Here is a 20,361-nt window from a genome sequence, read left to right on the forward strand (position 1 = left end):
CCTAATATTATTTTAAAATACATTCATCTCAGAAGTCAAGGTTGACAAGTATTTTATATTCCAGCTGGGTCTGTGCAAGTGTCACAAATTTGGATGCCCTCCTCATGATGAATGAAAATTGTCAATAACATTTTCTTGACAGTGAATACATTTCTTAAATGATCTTACCAGCCAAGATAATGCTGCTTTATTAATTACGTGCTGTTGCTTCATTAGAAAAAGTTACAAAACATCTGGTGTCATATAGTTGGATACTCACTAGTCTGAATTTAAGAATTCTACATTGACTGAATACAAGATGAGATAAAAACTTGTCTTTTATTCATTTTCGTATGTTTGATGCTTCTCTTATCTAATATTACTCATTAAATGGAACCTACACATTAATTTATTTGAAATTTGGTTAACGAATAACCTCACCCTCTAATTTATTTGAAAAATGTGTTATGTTAGCATGTACATTTTTATAACATTTCTCTGAAACTTAAGACAAAAATATTATGAACTTTTGGATGAGATTCTCAGCTAAGATGAGATAAAACTAAAACTAAAAATAAAAATAAAAATAAAAATAAATTCTTTATAAATTTAAACTAACTAGTATTGTATATAAGCTAACTGGTAGAATATTTATTATACAACTTTATAAATTATTTTTAATTTATGGATAAATTAATTATAATTAATGAAGACAAATTTAATCTATTAAAGAGTTTGCTTCAATTTTTTAAATATTCTTATATATTATGAGGCTAATATGCTTCCGACCAATTGTACCAATTAATAACAACAACAAAAACTGTTTTATTTTCGTACAAGACAGGTTCAATCATAGAAGATGAACAAAAATTAAATGATGTCACAAACAGCAAATAACGACCACTTTTGTGCTGTTGGTGAACCTGAACATAGAAAACACCATGAATCAGATTAAAGTGGAGAAGAAGGAGAAAAGTGATAGATCAGACTCAGATGATGATGATGATGATTATCAATCACAATCTCAAAGACAATGCTTCATTCTGTGTTTGTGACTGTCTCTTAACTTAGGGTCACTACCCTTACCCACAGGGTACACACGTGGGCTGTCATACACGCCCTCTTTTACCTCATTCTTCTCCCACACAAGTTTCAGGAAGGAACACACCTATGCATGCATTCAGTCAACCATCACTGATGCACACTGGACCCCACCCTATCTTTTTCTATTTCTTTTTCTTTGTTCACTCAACATTTTCTTCCAATTACTTAAAAATAAATATCCCACTTGAATCGAACAATGATATCTAATTTTCTACTGATTAAAAATATCAGTTTTTAATCTCATAAACAAAAAATGCTGTTTTTTTTTATGAGAAAGAGTTTTACTTCTCGTATCTTTAGAGCAGCACTATTTAGAAAAAAGCAAGAGAATCTTTTTCTGCAAAAAATCATGAAAAACCAGTTTTTCATATTGTAATAGACATATTTTCTTAACTACAATTGTGGAAATAATAGTTATTTAAATTTATTTATATTTTAATCTATCAAGCACCAACATTTATTTAACTAAGATGGATGTAATACTTGGATGGAAGAAAATTTGACAGTATTCTCTTTCACCGTTGTCAAGTGCTGATGCTAACATGGGCCTTCTCTCCCTCTCTGTTAATAAGTTAATGTATATCCTCTCTTTCACCGCTGCCACCTCATCCTCCACTGCTAAGTTTGATGTTGTTGTGGGGATTTTCTTCATTCGGTGAGCTTTCTAGCCATGATTGTTGTGTTATTGTTTTCTTTGATTTGCCATTGTGAGTGTGGACTTTGAATTTTCCAAGCTGGTTACGGGTTTTTTAACTTATGGGCAAGAGAAAAGGAGCGATCTTGATTTGCATTCTGTTTAGGGAAAATCTTTCTTTGACTTTGAGGATAATGTGGTCATCCTTTTTGGAGGTTTGGTGCTGTTTTCAACATGTTTCTTGCTTCACTCATATTTCAGCACTGCTTTGAGCTTCGAAGAACAAAATGTTCGGCTTCTCTCGTAGGCATATGAAACTTGGCAGGTGAAAATATTTCTTTTACATTTTCTTCTTTCTAATTTGAAATTTCTTTTCGTGCACCGGGAGGTGGTGAGGTAGCATTAGTTCTTTAAGGGTAAGGGTATATTTTGGGAAACAACTAAATTAAGTGCTTATTGAATAAGTATCATGTAAGTGTTTATCTACAGGTTGTTTCTTAATTAAAGAGAGAACAAGGTTAAGCCATTTTCATATTTGTTTCATAGGTTATATTCAAGAGTTTATTGACAAGTATATACAAGTGTTTATGTCATATCCTGAGTTCAAATAAATTGAAAATAAACTCCTTCAAATGAACCCATAATTGTTGTGTTGTCTCAGTAGATTGAAGGTCCAGCTTTCTGACACTCCCCAGGGAACTAGAAGCCCCATCAGGCATCACCAGAAGCGAAATGTAAACTTCAATGTCATATTTTCAGCATCATTCCCTAGTGGGTTGAATTTGTAACAATGAGGGTTTTCCACTGATAAAGCTTCTTATAGGGTGATGGAGTTGCAAGGACAAGTGGTCATTCTGAGGAAATTGACAGCCAGTTTCTGTCCGCTACAGCTGAGATGCATACTAGTAGTACATCAGGGAGCTTAGAGAGTTGGATGGTGTTGTCAATTGCTGGGGAAAAGCCCACTCCTAGATCTTATGTATGTAATTTTTGTGACTTGTATTATTTTTAATATTTGGTGCTGGTCATTTTCTGGAAGTCTTATGATTTGTGTGCGGTTTTGGTTAAGACTTGACTATTGTTCTTTGTGAATAGCATGCTGCTGCTGTAGTTCAGAATAAGATGGTAGTGGTTGGTGGTGAATCAGGGAGTGGATTGTTAGACGATGTGCAGGTAAGGGTACATTTCTTGTTTTGGAGTTGGAAGACTTATGATGGGAACTGGGGACATTGTTCCTATTATAAGAGCATCAATATTAACTTTAGATAATTATTTAGTTCTTGACTCATTACAGAAACTGAGATCTGCATACAATTCATTGTTATTGTCAGGTGTTAAATTTTGACAGATTTTTGTGGACCACCGCATCCTCTAAGCTATACTTATCGCCTAGCAGTCTTCCATTGAAGATTCCTGCTTGCAAGGGACATTGTTTGGTACTTTAATCTATGGTTTTAACAACATATTGGCAGAGTGCTTACTTTAATCTATGGTTGTAACTTATTCCAGTCTCAACTTTCTTGTGTTTGATGATAATTTGACCAGGTTTCTTGGGGGAAAAAAGCACTCCTTATTGGAGGGAAAACAGACCCAGCAAGTGACAAAATTTCTGGTTCACCCTCTTCTTCTTCACATATGTAATAGATTTGTCCTTGTTCATGTGGCAAAACTGTTCTAATTGTCATTCTTGTTTTTTTAGTATGGGTCTTTGATACAGAGACAGAGTGCTGGTCCCTCATGGAAGCAAAGGGAGACATACCGGTAATCAATTTTCATATCATAAAACTTCAATATTAGGAATTGAAATGTTAGGGCATATGCTACTGGATTACAATTTTCATATCTTGCCCAAGCATATTACTTAGTAAATCATAAATCGTGGAAATCATTATATATGTATTAGTATTATTACGTCTAGGTTCAGTAAATAATTTACATATAGATAACATAATTAAGAAATTGTCCTTTGTATTTGTTACATTGTTTTTTTTTTTGAATCTGTGGTGTAGTTGAATTACAGTTTTGACATACGTCCCTCTATTTTTATCCCTCTCAATTAACTGAAGTAAGTCTTTATCAAATTGTCTGGAAGACATGAGCTGAAACGGTTGCACACAAATAATCTAAGAAGTAGGAACTAATTCTATAATGAGAAAATGAAACATTGTCAGATCTAAGTGTCATAATTGAGTTTCTTCTATTTGAATCTGTTTAGGCAGTACTGATCAATGTTTTGTTCTTGGCAGGTTGCTCGCAGCGGTCACACGGTTGTTTTGGCTAACTCTGTTTTAATATTGTTTGGAGGAGAAGATGCCAAAAGGAGGAAACTGAATGATCTACATATGTTTGATCTCAAGTCCTTGACATGGCTTCCACTTTACTACACGTAATTGTGTTTATACTTTGTTATGATTGATTTTCGTTTTTTGCCAAGTTCAAAAACTAAAATTTCGAATTTCATGTGACTATCTGTTGATAAGGACTTGATTAAAATGTCTAATTACTTTTAATAAGTAATGCTGTTATATCACTTATAGGGGAGCAGCACCTTGTCCAAGATTCAACCATGTGGCAGCTCTTTATGATGGCAAAATTCTATTTATATTTGGAGGAACATCAAAATCCAGGACCTTGAATGACTTGTATTCACTTGACTTTGAAACAGTGAGCTCTCTCTATATTTAGTGAAACTTTTTATTCCTCAAGATGAAGATTAAAGGCTCATTCATTGTTTAATCAATGGAAATATACGTTCTTTCAGATGGCATGGTCAAGAATAAAAATACGTGGTTTCCATCCATCTCCAAGAGCTGGTTGCTGTGGTGTATTATGTGGCACTAAGTGGTATATTACAGGGGGTGGAAGCAAGAAAAAACGTATGCTTTCTAATGGAGGAAACATTTATTCATAATACCAGAGCATACTATTTATTTATATCTTTTGAACTTAACCTTGTACACTTCAGCATCAAAAAATTAATTTATGCATGAATTTTACTGATTTGGTTCTTGGTTACTGTGTTGCATTTGTTTTATTGCTATCATCTTCCTTACCAATCATCATTTCATCTGTTAATAATAAGAACACGAGAATTTGAGATTTGGTCTCTGCAAATATCTTCTTCTCATCCTTTTTAAATTTCTAATTTTCTTTGCATATTTCAGGACACGGGGAGACTTTGGTATATGATGTTGTAAAAAGTGAATGGTCTGTGGCAATTGGGTCACCTCCATCTTCTATTACGACCAACAAGGTTAGATTTTTTTTTTAATTTTCCTACCCGGTTTGCCTGTAATATTCTGCTGCTACCTCGTATGGTTATCTCACTGTGCATTTGACATTAATGCTTTTAATCATTTGCCGATTTTGATGAAATCTTTGGCTATAATTTAGTTTTGTATTATTTTAATTAGATTTTTTCTTAACCTATAGGCTGTAAAGTCTATCAATTAGTTTACCATGTATCTTACATTTCCTGACTTAATTCTTCAATCTCCAGCAGTAGTTTTTTTTTTTTTGTATGCATGACTTTATACAGTATTAAACAACCATGGTTTTTTATATCTGTTATGGTAGCAGGGTTTTAGCCTTGTACTCGTGCAACACAAGGATAAAGACTTCCTTGTTGCATTTGGGGGATCCAAAAAGGAGCCATCAAATCAGGTTTGACATAAATTCATGAAGTTGTTGTATGAGTTAATTCTTATGGTACCTTTAACCTTTTTCTTGATTGTATTAGGTGGAAGTGTTGATTACAGAAAAAAATGAATCAAGAAAGCGACCAAGTTCGACCAAAGGTCAAAGATCTGAATTACTTGAAAAACATTCATCATCTGCTGGATTGGCTTCTCAACTTAAAAAGGACTCTTCCAAACATGTGATTGACTCTGTTGTGCGACAAAATCTTGCATCTGTAATTGAACACGGTTCTGAAAGGAAATCTCTGTCTGAAACCCTTCTTGAACAAGATTCCAATTCCCTCCCTACCAAGATCTCCCTTCGCAGGCAATTTGATCATCATGAAGAATACAATCCAGATGTCAGGATCGACAAACTTTCAGAAGATGAAAGTTCTTTCCCTCAGGTAAACACAAATTCCCATTATCCACCCTCTAAATATCTCTACATAGTTACAGACAATGTAATCAGCTTCTTTTCTGAACCTGTCTCCCTGCTTCATTGCTGGGTTAGACCATGTCACTATGACACTGTCCTAGTCATTGCCATTCATTCAGTTGCATTGCATGTGCGGAAAATTAATTTTTTGTTGAAAAGCCAAGCTTCTTATGTTGTCATCTCTACTAGGGTTCACTTGATGCATCTCTCACTCCTTTCCAATCATCACATATATGTGTATTATTTTCAGTAGTCCATAAGGTCAGAACTATTTATTCTGATTTTAGGAATGTGGCTGTATTAAATATCAGTAGCAATCATTTCAATCCCCATGCCAAGACTATGATAATATAATGAAACCTAATACTGTAATTTACTATGCACTTCAGGCTGCGGATCATAGAACAAGTCAAAATGACCCTGGTAATCAAATGAGATCAAGTGGCACCAAGACCAAAATGGAGGAACAGGTCTCAGTATCTGGAAATTCAAATCAACAAAACCTCGCTTTTGGAAACCTTTTGCTAGAAAGTGATGATGTGTCATTCCCAGAAAATGGTAAATCAGGATCAGTGTCTGCTGCTTCAAGCATCCATCATTATTATGAAACTAAAGTGGGTTCCCTAGTGAGAAAATTTGGCATTCTGGAGGGGCAATTGTCAGCTGCATTAGGAAGCAGAGAAGCTGCTGAGAAAAGTTTAGCATCTGCCTTTAAAAGCCGGCAGGAGATGGAAAAAAAGTTATCTGACACACTGAAGGATATGGAGTTGCTGAGAGAGAAACTGGTGAGTGCAGAGTTATCTCAAGAAGAAGCTAACAACCTTTCGAACTTGGTCCATGCTGACAATGTAAGGCTTGAGCATGATGTGGCTTTCCTCAAGGCTGTTTTGGATGACACTCAAAAGGTATATAAACCCTTCATTTGATGAAAGTACTTGCATTGCATATCTTTATAAAAGCTTTGTTGACTCAGTAAAATCCTTTTAGTAGGAATTGCACTCAACCAGAGGGGTTCTTGCAGCAGAAAGAGCCAGGGCATTCCAATTACAGGTATATCCTAGGATTGCTGTACGTTTTGGTAAACCATATAATTTTTGTTTTGTATGTCCAATTATGATGTTCAAATTGAGGTGCTGTTTGTGTTGGAATTTCTGTGACATAAAAGTCTAGCATATATTTTCACTGGTGATTTTCATGTTCTTACCATACTTAACATCTATATTGTATGCATAGGTTGAAGTTTTCCATCTTAAACAGAGACTTCAATCAATAGAGAATCGAGCCCCGACTCCTAGGAAACCTTTTCACGTATAATGCTTTGCAAGGTCATGTGATGGCATGCCTATGAACTTCATCACAAATGATGAGACGATCCTTCTATATTATGTGGACACAATCTATTAGGGGAAGTGCAATTGGATGATGGCGTTGAAGACCTACAGAGAGACAGAGGCACATTTTATGGAACTTACCTTTTGGCTGAGAAAATTGGATCTGTAATGATGTTTTTTAACCACTACCTTCACCTTTCTTGATAAAGAGTTCATTAGTCATAGTATAATTAAAACGTGGTCAAATAAATGATAATTAAATAAGTTGTTAATTTTCTTGTAACGTTCTAAATAATAAATTAACGTAAATTTTTAACAGATCAAGTTAAATAAAAATTAAAATTAGCATAAAAATGTGACTAATAGTATTTTAGAAAATAGAGTACTAATAGTTAGAAGCTAAATAAATTGGATAATGATATTTAGACAACATTTTTTTTTTTTGACAATATTTGAACATTGATTACGTGTTAATATGTGATTGGTCAAAAATTACTCAACAATCAATATTAATAATCATAAACATTATTGTTGAGTAATTTTTGATCAATCACCTATTGACACGTAATCAGTGTTCAAATGTTGTCAAAAAAATTGTCTAAATATCATTATCGAAATAAATTATCACTACATTTAAGTTTTAGATTGAACAGAAAATAAATCTATTCGGATTGGTTCCGTAAGGAAGGGTTGCGTAGTTGGTACAATATCAAGTTTTGTTCATCATTTCCTAAGTTGAAGGGTTTGTAAGGCTAGTTTTATGTTGTATTTGAAGAGCAAATATAGCGATAATTCAATATATATATATATATATATATATATATATATATATATATATATATATATGAATTTGCTAATTTACATTTTTCAGTTAGTATATTTTAACAAAGTGTATCAAGTTTTATGTTACAAAAACTAATTTTAAATCAAAGAGTATTTTAATAATTTTAAAATTTAATTTAAAATAAAAAATAAAAGGTAATTATGAAAAATCCTAATTGGTCCACAAGAAAGTTATTAGTTTTTATTATATATTTTTTAAAAGGGAGTTGTTTTTTAAAATAAAAAATAAAATAAAAGGTAGTTATTTTTTTAATCCAGTATAAACCTAGAAGGGTTCTATAATATAAAAATTGCAAAAGATTAAGTCATAGAAAATATGTTGCTTATGGTGTGATCTAGCCATTTTAAAAAAGCAACGTAACTATAAAAATCATATCTATTTAAAAATATTATAAGTGGAAAATAACTATCTTTCTTTTTATTTTTTATTTTAAAAAACAATTAATGAATAACTACCTTTTTTTTATATTTTTATTTAATTTAAATTTTAAAATTACTAAAGTATCCTTATATTTAAAATATGTTTTTTTAAATAGAAATATTTTTGTAACCTAAAATTTGTTACACTCTACTAAAATATACTAACTGAAAAATCACAATCCATATATATATATATATATATATAATATGTAAGATAACTTTTAAAATATTTATTCTTTCTTTAGATTTATATTGTTTTAAAGTTAATTTTGTAGTGCATGCTAATTTTATTGTTTATATTCATATTTATTAAAGTTTGTCATTTCTTCGACATGTTTTGGTATCATGATACATTTGTCGACCTGTATTTTATACTTTTTAATTTTTGTCTTTTCATTTTATAATTTTTATTAAACATTTATTTTTTATTAAAATTTGAGTGTAGAATGCAGCAAATAAACAATGATCAAACAAATATCAAAAGTAAAAATATAAAAGCAAAATATAAAATAAAGACAAAACAGCCCAATAAGAACATGAATCGAAAGATAAGCTAGGAAGGTAACAAACCCTAAATGAAGAAAGCAGCCTCCCTCTTCGCTTCCTTTCACGCCGTTTGCCTACGGTCGCCACCGTCACTGTTGCAGCACGTCCGCGGTGCCATCAACCATACTGGACACAGCGGTTCGACCCTTTCACGCGCGAGAGAGAGGTTTCGCCGTCCACGTCGATGCGCCCTCCACCATCACGAACAAGGCTCGTCGCCCTTGGTGCCAACCGCTCACGCAGACGCCGCTGCAACCTCCAACCACTGTAACCGCCGCGAGTTCGTCATCCTCTTCCTTCTCATAGCAACCCCCACATCAACCACGACTTATTGTTTCACGCGAGCCTCAATCAGAACCTGCATTCTCCACCCTGCCACCCAAAAAACATATATACCCAAATCACAGAAACAGAGAGAGACGAGTAACACAGCGGCACCATCCTCCATTCTTCTCGCGCCTCCCAGCGTCGCAACAGCGCAGCCTCTCAGCGGGGAAGAAGGTCAAGGGTGAATCTTGACGAAGATATGGTCTAACGGCAGTTCCCCATTACCACAAAGATGACAATTTGATGGAATTTGGAGTGACACCTATCTGGTGACTGCAACGAACCATCTTCTTCACTGCAAGAGTGAATGAAATAAGAACATCTTTACGAGCTTGCTGCCAATGGTGAATGAAAAATTAGCACTGCATTGCTTCTTCCCTACCGGTAATCACTTTTTGTGTCTTGTAACCTTAGAAGATATCATTGTTGTTTGCAACACCACTGTTCTATGTTGGATAGGTGTGAAAAAAGGTGAGGAACATCCAAGGGAAAGGAGTTCGGCCTTGGTTATAGTTAAATGATGATGGACATTGAGGTTCTGTTTGATGGGTTATGTTTTGGTGGAGAAAAAAATATGACTGTGAAGATTATAAAGATACTGATGCAGGGATTGAATATGGAAGATAGAAATGGAAATTGTTCTTCTGAGGAGATGATAAATCTGATAATGGCTTGAGTTTTTCGATGGTTGGTAGGTGAAGGGAAGGTTTGGATGGTCATTGACTATTGCTTGAAGAAGATGAATGGTACATTGGTGAAGATGGCCGCTGTTAGAATGATGAAGGTGAACTTAACATATCTGTCATGAAGCTCTATTGGGAGAACAATTGAGGAGAAATTTCGAATCTGAGGTCATGAATTTGTCTTCTATATGCCTTTTGCTATGGAGATTCACCTCTTTTACTGATGATTGGTTTCTATTTCTTTGTGGCTCTTTGTGTAGTGCAGGTAGAGGATGAAGGTCCTGGTGTGCCAATGGAGGATGGGAGACAATATTGGAATGGGTTGTAGGAATGGACAATTGTGATCTGAGAGTAAAATGTTTCCCCAAGGTTACGTGAGTGATGGTTTTCCCAAATTGCGAAAGGCCTCGGGAGTAGGGGAACATTCCCCTTTTTAAGTGAAGAAATCATGAAGAAACCCCCTCTGTTTTATTTTTAATCAGATCGGTATCAGGAGAAAGATGATCCTCCTTCCCCTCCCTCCCTGGTGACTTCAGAGATCCTCTGATATAGTGAGTCTCAAAGATCTATATCGCTGTCGGTGAGTGTCTGGCAAGTGTTTAATTCTTCATTACCAGCTAGGAGCAACTGAGAAAAAGAAAGTGATTGCCAGATAGGAGCAATTGAGAAAGAAAAGAGTGACGGGTAGTATGAAGCTTCCTAGTTCAGTTTTTCCTCTATGGTTTCTATTCGAGAAACTATTCCCCCACGGCCTAGATATAGATTATTCCTGAATGTTGTCCTTTCTCCAGCTTTGACATCCCTTTGAGACTCCTTCCACATCTCTTGCAATCTCCATTGCTCTCATTAAATCTTTGGGATTGTGTGGCTTGTCCAATTAACTTTTCAAATTCTTGAATATAGTCCTCCACTTCTCCCCACTTCTCCTTTTTGTCTAACCGCGATCAACTTCTCAAACACCGTTGCCCTATCCATTCCTCCTAACCTCCTTATCAAGGCTTCTATCAAATCTTCCCACATTGAATCATTGGTTTTCTTCCTCCAAAATTAGAATCAATGACTGACCCTTTCTTCCATACTCATGAAAGCTAATTTCTTCTCTAGGTGTAACTTCCTGACTTCCTGGACTTCAAAGAATTTTCCAGTCCTATAAATCCATTCGATAGGATCCCCTCCTTCGATTGAGGGCAATTCCACCTTTTTCATCCACCGTTGGTTTTCTCTTTTATCTTCCTTCCATTCTTCATCTATCTCTTTCCTTCTTCCTACTTTATCACCATTTACTGAATCTTTGCACCCTCTAGACCCCTTCTCAATATTCTTAAGTCTGCTCATGACATCCTCCATCATTTCACTAGTCTTTGAAAGTTGTCTCTGGACTCTTCTCTCGTCTCCTCCATTGTCCTCTTCAACGTGCTCATTCCACCCTCCATGACTTTCTCTCGGTGTTTTTGGATTTGGTAGGTCAAACTAATTTGTTAGGTTTCTTATGAGTAAGAAACCATTCTATAGATTAAATATAAAGATGAAACACTCAAAACTGACAATTCAACTTAAGTTCACAATAACATTAATGGAAAACGTAATTAAGAGAACATTTAACAACATCCAAGGGAAATAAATCCCAAATAAATCCCTGCATACAGGATAAACCTTATCTAAACTTATGAAAATATCACACACCCCAGGAGGAACCGTTTCCCCCTAAAAGAACCTTTAAATCATAATAACTACCTTACTAAACGTTTGACTTCTTTGTAGCATACACCTTTAAAGTCCTATCATATATTTTCAGTCAGGTAATGTCCTTTTAAGTAATGTCTTATTTAGTAATGTCCTCTTTAGTAAATTCCTGTACCTTGTAACCTTGTTACTTACTTTCTTGATCGATAAATATTTCTGGTTTACATTCTTCAATTCAATATCTTTGTTGGTATTGAAAAATATCTTTTGTTGGAAATAAACACTTTCTTGATTACAAGAAGAGAAAGATGAGGTCTTGACACACCAAACTAAAATTCACACAACAAATACACTTTCTAACTTTCTAACAGAGCCCCTCCTCTTTCTATTTTCTTTTACTTCACGGTGATTCAAACTTGCAATCTTCTCGTGGTTTTTTCTCCCTATTTTTCACAGACTTTGATTTTGCTCTGCTCCATGGTGGTGTGTTATTTGCTACACACAGCCCCTACGTTTATAATAGAGTAAAACACAAAAGTCCAAAATGTTGGTGATAAAATGGTGGGCACAAGAATACAAACATGGTGGAGATATTGGAGAAGGCACACAAACATATTTTACTAAAGTGGAAGACCCATGATGGCACTAAAACTGTTGACGGAGCCCATTTCTCTTTTAACTTTATTTCCTAAAACTCAAGGACATCATGGTGGTCACCCCTTACATCTTAACAATCAGAAGATACACATATCAACCATTAAATATATGGTTTTCTTTATCCCATTATCTATATTTTAGATACCTTTTGGCAATTTCACTTATTGTAATTTTTTAACTAATTTGATCTTTTTCACAATAATTAGATAAAGGAATTAGGATCAAAAGTTAGTAACATTCCTGTCAAGAATTGTGAAAGCATGTTCGTGTGAACAAAAGCGGGGCAATTGAAAATGAAAAAATTCAACAAGTGATATGTTTTCATATTATATTTGTGTGCATGAAATGAGAATAAATGTGATATGTTTGGTTGTTGTTTAGGTGATATTGTAACAAACTAATTCAGAAGAGATTAGTAATGATCACTTCGACATTTTGAGTCAAGTTTTATGCCTCCCAGAGTATCAGGTTGTGTTAGGGGAATGAGATTTGAAGTCGGTCACATAGATTAAATTGACTGCTCAAGTGAAAGACATGTCCGAAAGAATGACACGGATGAAAAATGAGATGATTTCACTTCATAAAATTGGCACACCAAATAGTTTTCCTGAGGTAACTAACTATTACTTTCATTATTACTTTAATTTGCTTACCTTAAATTTTCATAGGTTCATATCTAGTTACATTGGAGATTCTCTTATAATTATGTTTTCTATATTAGAAGTAATGTTAGTGTAATTTGTTTACTTTAAAAGCTTCTTATATTTGGTCACTTTAAATAATTTATCTTATAATTATATTGTATAATGTACAAGTCTCTAAGTAGTAAATTGTTTGTATTATCATCATTATTTTGTTTGGTTGTGCATAGAAAATTGCATAATTTTAAGACCGATACATTACATGGTAGACTTTTACCTAAAGAACATGTCAAAGTTTGTATAGATATTTCTTTGAAGTCAAATGTATCCTTGTCCATGCCTATTGTTGATGATGACAATAGAACAAGCAATAGATACATTTGTGACATGACCAATTAATTTCATAAAGGTTGTTGATGAGATATGTATATAGAATTGTATTCATTCATAATTATGAATATATTTTATCTATTTCCTATCATGTTTAATTGATAATGTTTAGAATTCTACTCAACCTAAAAAAGATGAATAATACAAATGAAAGTGTAGCACATAAGAAGAAATGTTAATGGAAAATGACCATTCAACATATTCTCGTAAATTGTGTCATCTAAACTTTTGTAATAGTGCAATTGCCTCACTTCATACATAAAACTAAAGCTGTCAGAGTCACTACGTCCTATACAAATGAACAAAATTATGTTTGGAGTAAATAATCATAAAGAAATTGTTAATGCAAAAATGATTGAAGAAGTTACTAATTATGCATGGTTAGATGCAATTAGAATTTATATATATATATATCTATTGTCACTGACTCAAGATAATAAATTATCTCCTGTTGTACCTATATATATATATATATATATATAGAAATTGTAGTTGCACCAAGCCATGTATAGTTAGTAACTTCTTCAATAATTTCTGCATTAACTATTTCTTTATGACTATCTAGTCCAATTATGTTTTGTCCATTTGTATTAGATGAAGTGACTCTAATGGTTTTAGTTTTATGAATGAAGAAAGACAATTGCACCATTAAGGAAGATTGGGATGAAACAGTTTACGAGGAGTATGTTGAATGATCATTTTTTCTTAACATTTCTTTTTAGGTGTGACACGTTCATTTGTATTGTTCATCCTTCTCTTTTTAGGTTGAGTAAAATTCTAAAACATCATCAATCAAACAAGTTAGGAAATATATAAAATATGTTCATAAATATGAATGAATACAATTCCATAAACATAACTCATTAAACAACCTGATTTGACATGCCACAAATGTACCTATTGCTTGTTCTATTGTTATCATGTCATCATCAACGATAAGTATAGGTAAGGATACATTTTGGCTCCAAAGTATTATCTATACTAACTTTGACATATCCCTTAGGTAGAGGTCTACCATGTATTGTATCACTTTTAAAATTATGTAATTTTCTATGGGCAGCCAAGCAAATGGATGGTGATAATACAAACAATTTACAACTTGAGAATCCTTACACTATAAAATATAATTATAAGAAATTATATAACGTGACCATATATAGAGAGCTTTTAAAGTAAACAAACTACATTGACATTACTCGTAATATAATAAACATAATTATAAGACAATCTTCAATGTTACTAAATATACCTATGAAAGTTTAAAGTAATGTAGATAAGTTAGTTACCTCGGTAAAACTCTTTGATGCCAATGTGCAACTCTCTTGGCCACTATTAATATTAGCTTCTTTAGTAGTATTTGGTGTGCCAATTTTTTGAAGCGAAATCATCTCATTTTCCATTTGTGTTATTCTTTCCGACGTGTCTTTCACTTGAGTAGTTAATTTATCATGTTCATGGAGTGTATGACGCTTTTTGGACGGGAAATAATATATGTGATCGACTTCAAATCCCATTACCCTAACCTGACCTGATACTCTGGGAGGGAGACATAAAGTTTGACTCAAAATGTCGGAGTAATCATTATCATCTCTTCTGAATTAGTTTGTGATAATATCACCTAAATAGTAACCAAACATATCACATTTATTTTCATTTCATGTACACAAATATAATATGAAAACATTATTTACACATTTGTTCCAAACTTAATTTCTTCATTTTCAATTGTCCTGCTTTTGTTCACACGAGCATGCGTTCACACTTTTGACCGGGAATGTTATTAACATTTGATCCCAATTTCTTTATCTAGTTATTGTGAAAAAGATCAAATTAGTTAGAAAATTACAATAATTGAAATTGACAAAATTTGTAGTTTGTCACGTAACAATTTTCTAAAATATGAATAATGAGATAAAGAAAATCATATTTTTGATTGTTGATAGGTGTATCTTTTGAATATTAAGATGTAAGGGAAGTTACCACCATGATGTCTTTGAGTTTGTTGTGAGCACTTAATGTTGTTGATGTTGGAATTTTATTCTCATGCACTGAGTTGAACATATATCTTTGTAACTGCCATGCAAATACCATGAATGTTGCTGTTGTTATATGATGAGGAAATGTCCATGTTATGTTGTTGTGTTGAGCAAATTTTAGTGGTGATACAAGCCAACCGTGTACGATAATTTTGTGATTTGAATTTTGTTTTTGGTCTAGAGGTTATGTTGGAAATTTATAAGTGTGAAGTAGCTAGCTGTTATATATGCACGGTAACCATCTTGTGTAGGTGAGAAACTTAATACGTGTGTATTAGTTGTTGAATGGGGAAAAGTGAACTTTGGAGGAACCACGATGGAGTAACGAACGATAAACCCTCCAAAGGAGTTCGAGGTATTAGTTTGGGATGTATATTGAATTAGAAGCCACTTGGAAGTTAGTTGGTGTAGTAAATTTTAAAGTATGTTTTTAACTTGGCTTTGTGCATTAGCGTTTTTCTTCCTTTTTTTTGGCTAAATGCTGCTACTTTGTGTTTTAGCACTTGGTATAGGTCGAATTCGGTGAGGAATTGTAGTAGGTGCTGGCTTGAAACGTGAGCTAAGATAGTATAGTCTTGAAGTTGATAAATCAATATATAGGTCGAATTCGGTGAGGAATTGTAGTAGGTGCTGGCTTGAAACGTGAGCTAAGATAGTATAGTCTTGAAGTTGATAAATCAATATATTATGCTTGGATAGTTTGTGATGCAGCATCAGATTCTGATCTGATGTTTTGGAGCTGCTGTTTGGACAATGTTTCAGTGCAGATGTTGGCCGTAAGATTCCTTCATCTAACAAGCTGCTAGACCTTTTATGGAGTGTTTTTTTACATTAGAGATGCTACCTTATTGGACCAAGCTATTTTGATTGGATATTATTTGGTTTCTTTGACTTTAGAAGATGTATACCTAGGAGTTTTTTTTGGGAGTTCCGATGTTTTGGCAGAATCATGGACCTGGTTTTTCATTTTTAGAAAAGGAATGGAAAGAGATAAACTTAAGTGGTATAGAATTAAGAGTAAAATAGATGCTATTGGAATTTTCGCTGGGTGCAGAAATGAAAAGTTAGTAGTGGACCTCCTCATGTTTCTTTCATGTTCAGTATTTTAGTGCAGCCTAAATGGGAACATATGTTGGACTCCTTTATGAATGTTATTTTGGTGTAGTGTGAGGAAATTTTCCAGCAAAGTCACATAAGTGTCATGATACAAAATATTGGTTATTCAAATGGTTTAAGTCTGGATAATATTTCCTTAGAAACATGAGAAACTATTGAGATTTAGCTAAGGTCTTAGTTGCCGAATGACTAGTGGTTGCTGGATTAAATTTAACTTGAGAGTGTGGCATTTCATGGCAGTTTAGTCAGCCTTGATAGGGTGAGAGTGTTTTTCTTTTTTTGGAGGAAACCAATTTCCCATAAGTAAGAATGCTGGTCTAATATTATCTAGCGATAAAAGTGGCTGTTTGGAAAGGCTTATCATTTGTGTTATGCCTGGTCCGTGAGGTTATAATCCACTGGTTTTGTTTTTAATATGAAGGAACTTTGTGAATTAGATCTGCTTAAATTGGAGTGGGATGTTTTTATTCTTAAGGAAACAGTTCAATAGTATATCGAAGTAATTCTTGTTCCAATATATATATATGCGAATATATATTTCATTTATATTTTACTTATCAGAACAACGAAGAGTAAATCATTATTAAGCCTTATATAATTTTTAATTAAGCAAGTATAATTCAACACATAATTGGTCCATATATGTTCTTAGCATACTACTGATTTAGTAACATCAAGCATCACCATTACACTCTCGATTCTTTCAGTATGGCTTCAAACAATATTGCAGAGAAATCATACCTAATATCTTGCACCACTTAAATACCATAACAAGCACTAAGTTTGGGATAATACTCTTAAACACATCAGACAATTGTACCTTAAGCATTGATGACTCACTCCTTAAACATTAAATCAGTATTTAAATACTATAATTCCATACTGGTGTTGAATATAGAAATATACGCATGCTTAAGTCAAAATGATCATATTGTGCAAAGTAAAATAGAGTTTTGATACAAGCAGATGATAAACTAGTTCTTTCTGCTACCATACATGCCTATAAGAACTATCATGCATCCAAATATTGAAATCAGTGGCAATATTTATAAAAGCTATACCATCTTCAACACATATCCAAACAATAACACACCCAATCCAATACCAACATATATCCGATGATATTAAAACAATTCACAGTACTATTAACTATAATAAAACTATACAATAACAGTCATATCCTTAAAATTAAGTCAAACCACCTTATTGCATAATTAATGATATCCACTAGCACAACAAAGAATATGACAGTGTCCTTTACCACCATCAGGTATAACACAACGCATATGACTCGAGAAATTTATCCTCTACTTATTTTACAAATTTATTTTATCTATGATACTGCTTGACCCATAACAAAAGACATAAAGGATATTAATCAACATAAACCATGATAGTATACAACCGGTCAAGTATCATATCCATAATCAACACACAAGAAGTAATATACCACAGAACATCTAGCATCATCAACAATGTCAGCCCAAACCCATACTCATGCAACCACTAAATTTGTCTATAGTCTGTTATCATTATTCACCATAAACAAGTTTATTAACATCAGATTTTAAATCACCAAACACAACAAAACAAGTAATTACTTCATCCAATTTGTTGTTTCATATTTACATTAAGAACTAGTCTCACTCGTGTAGAACAGAGTCACCAAACCCAAATATTCACGCAACAAGTATGCTAAACTAAATAACCAGAATCGAAATAAAGAAGAGAAGGACGAAGAGGGAATGTGATACCTAAAACGGCAGCCCTACAGGTTGAGGCACCGCACACTGATGAAAGACAAAGGAAACACCCATTGATGAAAACATACGCAGATGAAAATGTCTAAGCAGAAATCGAAGGAGAAGTGCGATCTAAGCATAAACGAATAAGGTCAAAGGAGAAGAATGAATTGATTTTTTTTTTAACAATCATAGATAACACTTATTATAAAAAGCGCTATCTATTTATTCTTCAACAGATAGTGCTTGCTTAAACAAGCGCTATCTATTGGTATATTTCAAATTATAAATGAAAGAAATAATATTAAAAAATTATAGATAGTGCTCTTTTGAAAAAAAAGTTATCTATTGTCATAGTTATAGATAACGTTTTTTTAAACAAATTTTATCTATTGTTCCTCAAATTCATAGATAACGCTTGTTTAAAAAACCCATGTCTATTTAATGTTATCTATTTACATTTTTGTAGTAGCGTACATCGGGTATAACATATAATACTTTTAATCATTAATTTCATTTTTAGATTGACATCTTATCATATTGTTAATACATTCTTATATATTTCTTTCATAAGGTACCTATATCAAAATTTTGTTAAGCCAAATGATAAGGTGTTTTTTTTTTTTTTTTATCACCCCAACTCACAACACATGAGCTACCAATGAAAGACAGAATGCAAAAAATAGTTACTCTTTTTCTTGATAATTGGGTGATTGATAAGTTTGTTCTTACACATATTAATACCGGGTAATACCTTACTTTACAACTTTATTAACAATGTATTATTTTCAAAGTTAGATGTATGAATTCTAATTTTGTTGATTCATATCAAATTGTAGCCAACATTGGGTCTTGCTGGGAATCAATCTTAAACTGGAAATAACTCATTATCTTGACACAGTGGCGGTAGACATTATTACTACGAGGCAAGATTTGAAGAAATTGTTTGACATGTAAGAATATACGTGTTGTATACTTTTAGTTACCATATATGTATACTTTTAGTTGTATTGGTTTTACTTATACATGCTTTAATTTGTTTATTCACTAGGGTTATACAAACTTATCGAGCTCAAACATGATACATGGTTTTAAAGTCTAAGTCAAACAACATAGTGGACAACAATTAAGGTGCATTACTCCAGTATGTTTTCTGTAGTATAGTCTTGACTATGATAATTAAATTGTTGAATGACCTTATGTGAACTTTAGTTCACGTTATGGCTGCTTGCGTTGTACTGGTTAGGTGAATAACTTGTATTCTTGAATGGTTGAAGACTTATTTCCTTGTTGCATGGTATTGGTTAGTTAAATAACTTGTATTATTGTAAAACTAGTTGGAGGAGTATATAGTTGTAATGAAAGTATGACTTACTATTAAGAGTTTAAATTTGTATGTGGTATATAGTTATTTGTTATCATGCACTGAATCTGTTTGGAGTATATTAGAGTTTTGGTTCTTTTTTATGCTCAAATTATAAATATGTTTTTTAATTTTAGTTTTCTAGTGTCCAAGACAACCCAATGGCAATGATAGTAGGTATCACGTGTGTCAATATATGAAGGAAATTATCACATACTGTGAAGGAGGAACAATTCCAACTGATGTAAGTTATCTTTATTATCATAATTAATTTGTAGTAAAATTTAATTAACTAGTTCTATATTATTTTTCTTTCTTGAGGTATTTTCTAGTTGCAGATGTCAAGAATATCGTGAAAGTCAAATCATTGAAGTTAGTCAAAATTGATGTTTGCATGTAATTAATACATGCTTATAGGTTATGTTATGGTGATGTACATGCTTATAAGTACTGATAGAATATATATGTTATGGTTGTATATATTATCATATAAAGCAATATCATGATTAAAGTTTGAAATATTATTATATCAATAGTTTTTATTCATATTAATGATCATTCTCTTTTAGACCTTTATCATATTTTTTCAATATTTAATATTTTTTTTGTATATAATAGAATCCATAGATAGTGTGAATTTGTATATAATAGAATCAATATTTTATATTTTCTTTTCAAAAAGTATTTTATATTTTTTGAAATATTTTATTTTAATTTAAACTAATAGATAGCATTTTTTTAAATAAACGT

General features: G+C 32.7%; 1 protein-coding gene and 1 long non-coding RNA gene across 9 annotated transcripts; both read left to right on the top strand.

The window, feature by feature from the left end:
* The first annotated feature begins 1,556 nt into the window (after positions 1–1,556).
* On the top strand, positions 1,557–7,440 carry LOC106774456 (acyl-CoA-binding domain-containing protein 4). 3 transcript variants are annotated; one of them, XR_001376751.2, is made up of 17 exons: positions 1,557–1,738; positions 1,979–2,042; positions 2,379–2,451; positions 2,541–2,696; positions 2,813–2,890; positions 3,049–3,153; positions 3,263–3,329; positions 3,417–3,478; positions 3,964–4,103; positions 4,255–4,381; positions 4,479–4,593; positions 4,882–4,970; positions 5,297–5,380; positions 5,457–5,801; positions 6,223–6,738; positions 6,821–6,883; positions 7,067–7,127. XR_001376751.2 is itself a non-coding variant. In XM_022786948.1 (17 exons), the coding sequence occupies exons 2-17, from the start codon at positions 2,005–2,007 to the stop codon at positions 7,145–7,147; spliced, it is 2,136 nt and encodes a 711-aa protein (XP_022642669.1). In that variant the 5' UTR covers positions 1,558–1,738; positions 1,979–2,004; the 3' UTR covers positions 7,148–7,440. The 3 variants fall into 3 exon arrangements, 2 of the variants coding, with proteins under 2 accessions (XP_022642669.1, XP_014516941.1); XM_022786948.1 differs by having other exon boundaries at positions 1,558–1,738; positions 6,824–6,883; positions 7,067–7,440; XM_014661455.2 differs by having other exon boundaries at positions 1,558–1,738; positions 2,382–2,451; positions 6,824–6,883; positions 7,067–7,440.
* Positions 7,441–8,957: 1,517 nt separating this feature from the next.
* On the top strand, positions 8,958–20,049 carry LOC106775782. Of its 6 annotated transcripts, XR_002669923.1 has the most exons (5): positions 8,958–10,151; positions 10,249–10,563; positions 19,088–19,201; positions 19,300–19,379; positions 19,749–19,983. It is a non-coding gene; the product is annotated as an uncharacterized LOC106775782 (long non-coding RNA). The 6 variants fall into 6 exon arrangements; XR_002669920.1 differs by having other exon boundaries at positions 19,088–19,855; positions 19,944–20,049; XR_002669921.1 differs by having other exon boundaries at positions 19,300–19,999.
* Positions 20,050–20,361: the final 312 nt, after the last annotated feature.

Source organism: Vigna radiata, chromosome 10, assembly GCF_000741045.1.
Source record: "Vigna radiata var. radiata cultivar VC1973A chromosome 10, Vradiata_ver6, whole genome shotgun sequence".
Taxonomy (NCBI): Eukaryota; Viridiplantae; Streptophyta; class Magnoliopsida; order Fabales; family Fabaceae; genus Vigna; species Vigna radiata.